The 12,741-nt window shown below is 44.6% G+C and overlaps 1 protein-coding gene across 1 annotated transcript; it reads left to right on the top strand.

Moving 5' to 3' along the window:
* The first annotated feature begins 2,092 nt into the window (after positions 1-2,092).
* DAZAP2 (DAZ associated protein 2) lies at positions 2,093-12,124 on the top strand. The gene is made up of 4 exons (XM_015425129.1): positions 2,093-2,293; positions 6,514-6,635; positions 8,933-9,175; positions 10,668-12,124. The coding sequence occupies exons 1-4, from the start codon at positions 2,281-2,283 to the stop codon at positions 10,794-10,796; spliced, it is 507 nt and encodes a 168-aa protein (XP_015280615.1). The 5' UTR covers positions 2,093-2,280; the 3' UTR covers positions 10,797-12,124.
* Positions 12,125-12,741: the final 617 nt, after the last annotated feature.

Below are 12,741 nucleotides of genomic sequence, written 5' to 3'. Positions count from 1 at the left end.
CACAAAAATCACACACCTTCAGCACATGTAAACCTTCTCATAGCAGTGCCTGTCCATGTGAGGAGCCTCTATCCACTGAGAATACCTTTCACTCAACATTTATTTATTCCATTTGTATCCCTCCCTCCCCTCCGAGACTGTTGAGAGATAAGAGCACTGCTCCATCAGACCTAAGGTCTGCAGCACATACAGCCATGGGTGTTGGGGGGACAGGTGTCAGCAAGCTGCCAAAGGTTCTTATAGTTCCCATATGCATTCTGGTACCTGAGTTCGGCAATGTACCTATCTCTGTATTTCCCCCCCTCCCTAGACGTCTGCTCATATAACCATGCGCATATATTCATAGTGGTTGCATTCTTGTTAGTCTACGCCAGCCATGCCTGCTGTAACGTTATCATTTCCAAGGTCACAGGTGGTCAAGAGAAGAAGTCTGCTTTGCTTTTGCTTTGGTTATGATGAGTAGAAACTGTGGGAAGCGTTTTGTAGTGATAACACAGTTGCCCTTGCTTTCCTAAGGGTTTTGGGCGCGTAAACTGCTTTTTGGGCGCGAGCGGGAACCATGTCTATTGGCTGTATCAATTATGAATTTGCTTTAACCTTCCCAGCTCAATGAGCTAGCGTTATTCTGAACAGTGATTCTGTTCAGTGACTCATGGCTTCAATAAAGTAATCCCTTTCTGTAAGTGTGTACTCCGTTGAATTGCTGTGGGACCTGACAACAGGGGACATGGCATATTTTGTACCGTATGTACTCTGACCCATACACACTTCCAACTAGTCAGCAAGAGGTTCAGAGCAATTTTCCCCCTCCCCTAGAATTATTTGTTGGATGTCCTTGAATATATCACAAATTCTGTGTGCCTAAAAGTCTTACATACTTTTACATAGGTGTTATCTAGTGGGAAATGAGGTGTGATCTGTAAAAAAAAAAAAAGAGTACAAGGGCTTAGGGAAAAGGCTGCAACTTAGTGGAAGAGCAGATGATTTACCTGCAGATCTCCAGACAACAATTCTCTCAGGTAGCTTGTGTTGAGAGAAAAATTCCTTGGCTTGGGACCCTGGAGAGCCACTGCCAGGTAAAAGACAGGCCAGGGAACCCCAATCTTATTGAACTCATGTGGGGACTTTTAGGATTTTGAGGACAGGAAGTCTGCACCACCACAAAATGGCTCCCACTGGGTTTAGAGCCAATGACAGAATGTTGAGAGGCTGCATGCAAAGCATCCTCCTACAAGGGAAGCAGCTGTTTCTGAATGGGTACTCCCAGCAGACACAATGCTGATGCTTCCTGGGTTCTTTTGAAACATCTCTGGATCCAGTGAGGTGCAGGAGAGGCTCTTTACTTTGTAGAAAAAACAAATGGGTGCCACGAAATCCATCAACAGGTGTCACACGGGAATACTGAGACTAATCAATGTTGTCTTGTCTTATCCATCTAACCTCACGCATATTTATTTATTTAGAAAAGCTATTGGTAACCTCTTCAGAGATCTACCTGAAGTGGCTTGCAAATTACAAGACGTTTTTAAAATGTTAACAAAATTAAAATTAACAGAACTATTAAAAAAAAAAACACCCAGCTATAATATCAAAACAGCAATAAAAACAATTGGCCTAAAATGATCCTTGTAAAACAAAGCATCAGGCTAGCAGCTGACTGCAATTTTTTTTTTTTAAGTATCATAAAATCCTGAGTAAAAAAAAAGTACAGGGGGCACTAAAAGACAGAAGGGTATTGCAGCTCTGAGAAGGAAGAGAAAAATAAGGGCATGCCCTTCCCTATTTCTTGCACATAGTACTCTGAGATATACTGCCTCCGTGGTTTCATTTGACCGTCAGAATTAAAAGGCTAATTTTTTTCCTGGAGAAAAAAGGGCAGTTATCACGAAACTAGATCGCTGCCTGCTTTTCCACAGCTCTCTTTCTAGAGTCTCAGTCTACAACATCAGCACGCGCCTCCAAAACTCCCGTCCTCCTCCACTCGATCCCCGACTGCCCTCAAAGATCCCAAGCCAAGCCTCCTTCGGCGTTCCTAGCCACGCCCCCTGACACAGCCGGTTGTTCGCTGCCTCCCGTCTCGCGGCAACGTGCTGCGGCATGACGTCACACGGTCCGACGTAACCCCTCACATCAGGGCTGCAGCGACAACAACAAGGAAGTGATTGAGCGAGGAGAGTCGCCTTGGTCGCCGCTGCTACTGCTCAAGGCCCCCGTCACCGGAACCCTCCTGTAGACGGGTGAACCGTTCTTTCCCCTTCACACCTTCCCGACGCCGCCATCATGAACGGCAAAGGCAAGAGGCTGCTTTCCATTCCCCTTTCCGCCCCCGTCCTCAATAACCCCACCCAGTCACTTCACCTTTCGCAGGGACCGTGCTCCTTTAAGGCAGGCACCGCAGTCCCGTTACCTGCGGGCCCAGTCCGTAACTGGCTGGAGCCCCGACCAATGGGAGGCTTAGAAAAGTCGGGGTGAAGTGGGTGGGGGAAGGGCGGATGTTAGGTTGTTATGACGCAACCCTCTTGGCTAGGGAGTTAACCCCTTGGCTGCCACGGTAGTGGCCGTTTTTGTTCTTAGAGAGTGGGAGCCCATCTCCCCGTTGCAGAGCTGCACTGGAAAGTGTAGGGGGGGGGGGGACATTCAATCGAGCTACTGTGACACACGGTTCCGTGGGCTACACGCCACCCCAGAATCCCCTGCGATTTGACCCTGGGAATAGAGGGCTAAAGAGGAAGAGGAGTTGAGTTTTTATGTCCAGGTGGGAAGATTGCAGCTGCTGATGCTGCTGTGTACATTAGCCAGCCCCGTGGGCAGTAGGAGACCATGTTAACACAGATAATAGGTGCCTGAAAAGGGGGGGGGGCTTCTTTTAGAACATGGACAAGATCCGTATTAAAGGGAAAGGCAGAGGAACTGTTTTGCTAACTCCTCCAGTCCTTTAAATGCCAGATAACATCCTGTTGCACTAGAAATTAGAAGTCTAGAATAACTGCTATTCTTTCCTGGTGCTATATATTCACATTCACTAATGTTGCATGGAATTGTCTCCATGCAAAAATGTTCATCAGAGATGTAGGAGAACTCACATTTTGTTCAACCCTTTTGTTTGGAGCATCTTGGTACAAGGACCATGAGATATCTGAGGCATGGTGTACACGTGCAGCAAAATGAAGTGGAAATGGGATAGCAGAAGGCTGAGGTGGTAGAATGGACTGTACCACTTCAGACTGCAGTTGAGGGATTATATTTTCAAAGTTTCCCCTCTATTAGTAATTTCCTCTCAGTGGAAAATTAGCACAGCACATAAGCAGTTCTATCCTAGCCTGTCTCCCTGATGAGATTTTTTTTTATTTAAAGGGAGTTTTTACATGGGAGGGGGACATGAACAATGTACCTTTTCCATATGGAGCCTGAAATAGTGCAGCCTGTTCTACCACCTCATTCTGCATCATGCACAGACTAGGTCAGTCCTTATTTCCCACTCCACTTCTGTTTGCTCAAAGGGTGGTTTGGGGTCTGATAGGACCACCAGCAAGTGAGTGGATGATTGGAAATGTCTGATCTCCTGTCTTTAAATGGAAGAGTCGTATGCTAGATAGGACAGTGGATTGAGAGAGGCCAGAAAAGTAACTGGGGAAAAAATAAACCTAATTTTTGAGGAAGGCAAAGAGAGCATGTGCAGAGTAGGCCACATAGTGTATGCTCATCCTTTAATGGGTTAGGAATAAATGGTGGACATGAGGAATGCAGAGGCAAACTACAAGATCTGGGTAGCTCCTGGGTATGTTGGCACCAACCCTGTTTATTACCCTTTGGTGGGTATTGTTCTGAACTCACCCTTGCTTGCTATGTGCGATCTCTATGACTGATATCATGCCAATGATGTAATGTGACTAGGAGGCCAGCACCTGCCTAGAAAGGAAGTAAACACGGTAGCTTCAGAGGATATTTCTTAAATAGTAACAAGGAGAGATCAGAAATTATAACAATAGTATACAGGCAGCCTAATCCTGTGTAAATTGTGTGGGAGTTACTACCAAGTGAATATGTACAGGATTCCAATTTACATGTCACAGATGCAAAGGATTGGAATGGCCTCAGTGGATTATGTCATCCAAGACCGCTCTAAAATGGGATGTCCTTTACATAAACTTTCCCCCTTGCAATCATATTTTTCCAATCTTTTTGTTGGAAGATGCCCAAGCAGGAGATTCCAGAATTGCCCTAGGCAGCTGAATGAATTTCTAGGCTGACTGGCTCTTACATAGATAGGGGGCTTTTCTTCATGCTTAACTTAGATCTGGTCTCTTGTAGTTGGAAGTCTGCATATGCTTAGCTCGCCCAGGTGGTATTTGTAGCAGATTGAATATTCTGTTTTGGCAGCAGTGCTTGAGCAGTCAGATAGTTTTGGAGGTACAAACAGATGGGCAGCCCTACTGGAAAAAGAGGTATTAGTTGGCTGAAGGTGCTGTGTGGGCAAGGAGCCAGGAAAAGGGGCAAAGGAACTGTGCTAAAGAAGATGCTTAGATAGCCAAGCAGTCACAGATTCCTGAATATTTTGTTAAATAAGCAGACTTATAAGCAGATGAAACCAGGTTTGGTATCCAATTTTGAGCATAAATGATCACACAGTCACTGTCTCACTTTTAGTCAACTTCTGAAACATAATTTACAGTCCCCATGAGAGGGCACTATCCTTTTAAAAATGGGACATAATCATTGACTACCTTTGTTATTCAGTCTGGTAGTAGGGTAGTGGAATGGGATTTATACTGTGCCTCTTTAGCTGACTCCTCTGTGGTAGTAGTATCCTGCAGAGCAGCCAGTGCTGTCTCCTGTGGAAGATGGGAAGTGGAAGATGGGAAGTGTCTTCACTGTGGAAGATGGGAAGTGCTTGCCCACTCCAGAACCGCTGGTTACGGGAGGGGTGTTGAAAGACCTGTCAGATTGAGGTGACGAGAGAGGAGGTCCTAAAACTGATAGACAACTTAAAAATTGATAAATCACCAGGCCCAGATGGCATACATCCAAGAGTTCTGAAAGAACTCAAATGTGAACTTGTGGATCTCCTGACTAAAATATGTAATCTTTCCTTAAAATTTGCCTCCATTCCTGAGGACTGGAAGGTAGCAAATGTCACTCCCATCTTTAAAAAGGGTTCCAGGGGAGATCCGGGAAATTACAGGCCAGTTAGTCTGACGTCGATACCGGGTAAATTGGTGGAAACCATTATTAAGGAAAGAATTAGTAGGCACATAGATGAACAAAACCTATTGAGGCAGACTCAGCATGGGTTCTGTAAGGGAAGATCTTGTCTCACTAACCTGTTAATGTTCTTTGAGGGGGTGAACAAACATGTGGACAAGGGGGATCCAATAGATATTGTTTACCTTGACTTCCAGAAAGCTTTTGATAAAGTTCCTCATCAAAGGCTCCTAAGCAAGCTCAAAAATCATGGGATAAAAGGACAAGTCCTTTTATGGATCAAAAACTGGCTAATTAATAGAAAACAGAGAGTGAGTATAAATGGGCAGTTCTCCCAGTGGAGGGGGGTAAGCAGTGGGGTACCACAGGGATCAGTACTTGGTCCACTGCTTTTTAACTTGTTCATTAATGATTTGGAGTTGGGAGTAAGCAGTGAAGTGGCTAAATCTGCGGATGATACGAAGTTGTTCAGGGTGGTGAAAACCAGTGAGGATTGTGAGGCACTCCAAAGGGATCTGTCAATATAATGAGGTCAATGGTGCGACCTCATTTGGAATACTGTGTGCAGTTCTGGTCACCACACCTTAAAAAGGATATTATAGCTTTGAAAAAAGTGCAGAAAAGGGCAACTCGAATGATAAAAGGGTTGGAACACTTTCCCTATGAAGAAAGGTTAATGCGCTTAGGACTCTTTAGCTTGGAGAAACGACGACTGAGGGGAGACATGATTGAGGTTTATAAGATAATGCATGGGATAGAGCAGGTTGAGAAAGAGCAGGTTGAGAAAGCGGTCGGGTTAGAAAGGATAAAAGGAAGTACTTCTTCACCCAAAGAGTGATTAACACATGAAATTCACTGCCACAGGAAGTGGTGGCTGCTACAAGCATGGACGGCTTCAAAAGGGAATTAGATAAGCATATGGAGCAGAGGGCCATCAGTGGCTATTAGATAGGGGCTCTGGGGCAAGTGATGCTCTGTCTTCTTGGTGCTTGGGGGGGTCAACAGTGGGAGGGCTTGTAATGTCCTGGCCCCACTGGTGGATCTCCTGATGGCACCTGGTATTTCTGGCCACTGTGTGACACAGAGTGTTGGACTGGATGGGCCTTTGACCTGATCCAACATTGGCGCCTCTTATGTTCTTATGTTCTGTTAAATGATTTGCTGTCTCAGGACTCTCTGCATTTAGTTATGCAAGCAGAGATCTGTTTTATCATTCTTTTAGAGGTGGGAGGGGTGTCCCTGATCTCACGTACTTCCTGTTCCTTTGCAGCAAAGACTGTTGGGTTAACATTGATTAACTTTTCCTCATAGGTCAATATCCTACACAGCCTACTTATCCAGTCCAGCCTTCTGGTAATCCTTCTGTGTTCCCGCAGACTATACCACTTCCCCAGGCTCCGCCTTACACCGAGGCTCCTCCTGCGTACTCAGAAGTATGTACTTTGCTCTCTTTCTGTTCTCTTCCCCGCCCCTAGAGATAATGCTGCTGATAATAACAATGGTATATGGGTTTCAATGAAATATAACTAGGTCATTACCCCTGCCAGGACATTTTGAACATCCAAAAGCATCTTTTCAAATCTTACCTGTATTGTGTTTCTATTACTACATTTGAGTTGTGACTTCAGCTGCATGCAAATAACGTTTGTGTGCTTGAATGTTTCATCATGATTCCGGGTCCTACATGGCAACATCCTTTTTCCAAAGACTGGATGTTATAAGGTGAGATGGGTGGGGTGATTGCTACAAATCAAGCCAGCTCTGTCTGTGGCAATGTTACAAAGACCCCCTCTTTTCCCCTAGACTAAAGCTTTAAAAATGCTGTAGATGTGGCTCTTGATGGGCCTTTGCAGTCACCCTGCTTGTGGGCCTCCTAAAGGCAGCTGGTTGGCTGTTGTGTTAACAGAATGCCAGGCCCGATGGGCCATTGGTCTGCTCCAGCATGGCTCTTCTTATTTTCTTATGGTATATTTAGTTGGATATAATGTGCTGCTGTGTAATCACCAATTGATCTGGCATCCCCATCTCACATGGATTTTGCTATTGCATGTTTATTTGATGTATTTATACCCCACTTTTCAGCATGATCAACTTCAAAGGCAGTTCACAATTCAAATCTATTGCATTCTTTAAAAATTGAACCTAATTTCTGAGATGCATAGTTCCATTTGTTGTTTGGAAGCTTCACAATGTGCAGCAGCCTCTGTTGGGATCAGGAGAGTTAGGCGTGTCAGTTGATAGAGATGATTTGGGGTTGTGTGTGACACCTGTGATGTTAGTCCTCCACTCTCATTCCCATTTCTTGGTTGCTTGTATCTTCAGTAGCTGGGTCCTAGGCTGAATGATAAGGGCTCCTTTCTGAAACCGCAGCCAATTGAAGATAGCCTTCCTCAAGAGAGGCCTAGTAGCAGAGAAACCTGGGACCATCTAAGCTTCTGTTGTTGGAATGTATAGCATGTGGTGGCCCACCATCTGATGAGATTGGTACACTGTGCTCTCAGTAAATTTTCCCCTGTATAAATCCTTATCAGCTGAGTCCTACACAACATGCTGGCCCCACCACTATATGTCCCCGTACAATCCCTCTCCTTAAGTTTTCCATCCATATGTGGGACCTGCGTAGGGACTGGCATCGAGAAAGGCCTTCTCAGAGGGCACCCAGTCATGTATCATTTCTTTCTATGGATGCTCAACAGAGAGCAGAAATCTGTAAGCCATTTCAAGGCTGGCTACTGGCTGTCTAGGGTTATGCTGGTAGGGAGTTGGGTTTTAGTATGAATGTCTTAATTTTGGATGCCCCTTTTCCCTGGATGGGGTGGGCTACATGTTTGAAAAATACATAAATGAACTGTAGGAGTTGCTATGTGGTGTTGTTAACAATAATCATCAGTATACTTAGCATTATATAGAGTGACATAAGCTAGAAAGGCAGGTCTTCACTATGAAGAGTTTAAAATCTAAATTTTCATAGTGGGGGATGCAATTGAAGGAGGGAAGGAAGTTATAGAAACTATTGGGATTGATAATACAGGTTTACTGCTGGCAGTACCTTATATTCGACAAAACAGTTAACTAACTTCAGTCCTTAAAGTTTGTATCATTGCCTGAAAATCTTGCTGGTCTCTAAGATGCTACTGGACTGTAATCGAACTATTCTACTGCAGAGCAACACGGTTGGCTACCTTCTGAAAATATCATTGCCCACTTACCTCGTATACTGTGTATTAATGCTGGCTATCACAGGGCAATAGAAAATTAATTCTATAGCTCTTTATTAGAGATGGGCATGAACCAAACCACAAAGTGCCCTGTTCACGGTTTGTGAACTGAAGTTTGTGGCAGGTCCGCTGTCATGAACTTCCATGAACTGTTAAAGCAGGTCGTGGATGCAGCAAACCACTGCTTTTTGTTCCCCACCAAAGCCACAAAAACAGCTGACCACACCCAGCTGTTTCGGGCTGTCTTATGCAGTCCCTTTAAAGTTTAAAGGCATCTGATGTGCTGCTGGTGGAAACAGTATGCTGGGCTAGGTGGACTTAGATCTGTCCTAGAAAGGCAGTTTACAGATGCTGAAGTATACAGAATGCATTCCAGGGACAGTAACAGTCAGCTATTTCTAATACAACTGCATCCTTCACTGTAGGCTTTCCATGGGGAGATGGAATGTCTTTGAATATGTGCCTCTGAAATAAGCATTTTGTCCCTGTGCTCTCTCTTCTCCCTCCCCCAGCTCTACCGCCCAAGCTTTGTGCATCCTGGAGCTGCCACGGTACCAACCATGTCTGCTGCATATCCTGGTGCCTCGCTGTACCTCCCGATGGCTCAGTCCGTCGCTATGGGTCCGATGGGCTCTTCAGTTCCAGTGGCTTTTTACCCTGTGGGCCCCGTCTACCCTCCTGGATCCACTGTTCTTGTTGATGGGGGCTTTGATGCCGGAGCAAGGTTTGCAACGGGTGCCCCCGCTAATATTCCTGTAAGTTGGCCTTGTAACATAGCCTCTGCTTATTCTGTTCATTGTCATAGCTTGGGAAAAGGAGGTAGCAAAGTACATCCCACCATCTTAAAGGGGTGTGTGTGAGGAAATGAAAGGCGGGCATACTATTATTGAACTCTTTGTGTATACGAAGGTGTAGCTAACCTCTTACCTTGCAGTGTTTTGTATACATTTAGGAGCTGGATAATTTCTTTTCATGGAGAAAGTTACAAGGATAAACCATTCTGCATGGACAGCTGCAGACTTTTGTTGTGAATGTAAATTGTGGCTCTTGTAGAGCAGCCATGACATTAGACATGTGCTCATCTTTCTGCCTGATTCTCCTGGGCCTTTCTCTCTGAACACAGAAGCTGCCAAAAATGCTTCCTCCCTCAAGCTCAGGTTAAGAGGCTTTTCTTAACGGATGATTTGATTTAGAGGCTACAAGATTTGGGATGGGATCACTTGTGTCTCCAAAATCCATCTTATGTAAAGTGTTATAGAAGAATACTTGGGGGGGGGGGTGTGGAAACTGCAGGTTGGGTCCATCAGAGATGGGGGTGGTGTGTTGCTTTCAGGGTAGACCCTGGCTATTGACTTCTGCCATGCCTTTCAGCCACACCCTTCTGAGTCGCATGCAGAGGAATTGATGCTGTTGTGCTGATTCATGCGATGTCACTGTTTTTTCCCAACTGACTGTCAGTGGACCTGCAAGGGGTGGGCAGGTGCCCTTCCCCACCGTTTGTACTGTTGTAAAGCTCAGCAGCTGTACTTCCTTGCTGTTATATTGGGTACTTGTAGTAGGGGGCGAGCCATAATTCAAGGACGTGGAGCAGGCTTTGCCATGCAGAAGCTTCCCAAGCTGAGTCCCTGACATTTCCACTTTTTTAAAAAAAGGAACAATTTGGGTAGCAGGGCTGGAGAAAAAATATCTGCCCCAAGCTACTGCCTAGTACAGGGGGGAGTCCCGAACATGCTGCCTGCCAAATGTAGAAAGTGGGCGTGGCCACGCGGGTTTTTTTTTTTTTTTAACCCAGCAAAGGCTCTGATTGGCCACTGGAGATTTGATTGGCTGTGCAGATTTTTAAAAAACATAGCTTTGGCAGTAGTTGTCACCACAGCACAAGGCTCTTCAGTGTGTCAGCCCTGCCTCCTGCAGCTGCGCTTGTGTGGCAGCCATTTTGGGGCTGTGCCCACCGTGCCATGTCAGAATTCCAAAGGTGCTCACAGGCTGAAAAAGGGTGGGAACCCCTGGCCTAGTGAGACAAAGCATGAGATAGCTTCCATTGGTGCTGAGTGTGCTTTGCTGTACTTCAGAATTCCCAGCTGTCCAGCAACCACATCCTGTGGCCCACCAAGTGCTTGTTGAAACTTCCTTCAGCAGCCTTGCTCAGCAGCATGTACGGTCTGGGGAACTGCAGACCTTATCAGGCCTTCCTACAAGCCCTGCCATCTATTATTCATCTAACAGGTTCTTCTCACTGTCTTTCAGCCCCCTCCTCCCGGCTGTCCTCCCAACGCGGCTCAGCTGGCTGTCATGCAGGGTGCCAATGTGTTAGTGACGCAAAGGAAGGGCAACTTCTTCATGGGAGGCTCCGACGGCGGCTACACCATCTGGTGAAGGAAAAGGGGGGAGGGCGCTACATTGGTGTAAAGGAACGACATCACATACTGTCAGCACTTCTCACAATGTAACCGCTTTAGTCGTATTAACCTGGAGTTGCAGTTTAGACACATGATGGGGGGTGTCTTCCTGGTGCCCTGACCCTTCAGGCACTTTTTTTCATTTAAAAATGTGTAAAGGAAAAAAAAAAAGCAAAATGCAAAACCATGCAATGGTAGGAGTGCCTCTCTTAAAATCTTGGGAGTTAAAATTGTGAAATGAATGCAAGTGACAGAGCCCCACACATTTCCCTTTGATTCCACTGGAGTGCTTGCGCAGCAGCACTCTCTCTCTCTTTTTGGCTTTTATTAATCAACTACATATAAAACCAGGTTGGGGGTGGGGAGGGGAGTGAAAGCGGAAGCTTGGAAGAGAGCCTGGTTTCCAATTATCAAACATATAAAGCTTGCAGATATATCTGTTGCCAATGAATAGAACTGAGATAAAACACCTCTTCTTTTCTCTTCCATAGAATTAATGGTGCTGGACAGAGAATCTAGACAGACATAATTTTTTTGTGGGTGGGGGGCACATGGCAGATGCCTATGAAAGGAGTGGGGGTGGGCTCAGGTTTTGATTTCTGATCCCCTCCACCAGTTCCTTCTGCTCACCTTTGCTCTCTGTTCCTGTGCTAGGAAGGTGTGCAGCTAGAGCATTGACCCAGGATGTTCTTTTTATACACTCTTAAGTGATCTTGGACTCCTTTGCACATTAAGAATCTAACTGAAGCCATGTTTCAGTGCCAGAAACACATTTCATTAAATGCTTCCTGTACTTTTCAAAAATGAGAGCTTAAAATGACAGTTTTTTTAAGGGAATAAAAAAAAAGCAACCCAGTGTCTTGATAACAACACTCTGTGTGGAATGTTATTCGGGCTAGAGAGACAGGAACGTCTGGATGTCAATCAATGTGCAAGTTAGCTGGATTTGATGGGTGGTTCTTTTTTTTTCTGATGCAAAACTTTTTAAAAAGTGGCTTGGGTACAATAAAGTCTTATTAGAGTTAAGAAGAATATTTCAGGGATCCTCAATCTTTTTGTTGTTGTTGTTGCTTTTTGTTTTTATGAATTAAAAGAAATTATCAGATTTGGTGAATATATTTTATCTTAATTTTCTGTGTGTTGTATGTGTCATGGTTAACCATACAGCTGACTGTTAATGAAAGGTTGGGATTCTAGGTCTCTCTGTAAACACTGTGGTGCACTTAACTTGTGGACTTTTTATACTAAAAACAAGTAGAATAAAGGCTATTTTGAAAAATTTGAATAAAGTGACAAAGTTGAATGTAGCCTCTTAAATTCCTGTCCATTGTAACCTGGTAAATTTTTTATTTGTTTTGCCCTTATAGCTGTTCCTCCTGTTTTATTATGCCTGGACCGTGTGAAATATTTCACATTGTTCCTATGCTGTAGGCACGAGCACATGTATTTGCAAATAAGTACCACTTATTGCATTGAAACTTAGATTCAAGTAAGCATAAACTTGTTCAGATGTCACAAGAAACTGAGCAGAGTTTAGCACAGACACAGCTTTTTTGTTTTGCCCACCTCCTCTTCTGCCTAAAGCTTTTCTGAAAACTTCAAAGTTTGATCAAACTCCAGTTTGCCCTGATAACTAAATGTAGGCACCCCCAGGTAAACTAGAATTTATTTATTTACTTCTCACAAGCTTCAGCTTCATCCTAGTTCAGAATCCCCACTTGTAAGGAGTAAAACTGTAAGACTTCAGTATGTTCAGACCACCTGCATTTGAACATTGTGGCTGACTGGACTGTGATCATACTGACAACCTTCGAGCCCATCACAGTTTGTTGAGACACCTAAATACACCCTATGATTAGTTTCATGATTTCACAGCTGATTGAGAGATAGAAGGAAACACCCTGTAGAACATGAAGTGGCAA

This window comes from Gekko japonicus, unplaced genomic scaffold, assembly GCF_001447785.1.
Source record: "Gekko japonicus isolate JY-2015 unplaced genomic scaffold, Gekko_japonicus_V1.1 scaffold3643, whole genome shotgun sequence".
Lineage (NCBI taxonomy): Eukaryota > Metazoa > Chordata > Lepidosauria > Squamata > Gekkonidae > Gekko > Gekko japonicus.
The sequence above is the reverse complement of the archived record's forward strand: the minus strand, read 5'-3'. Positions and strand labels throughout refer to the sequence as shown.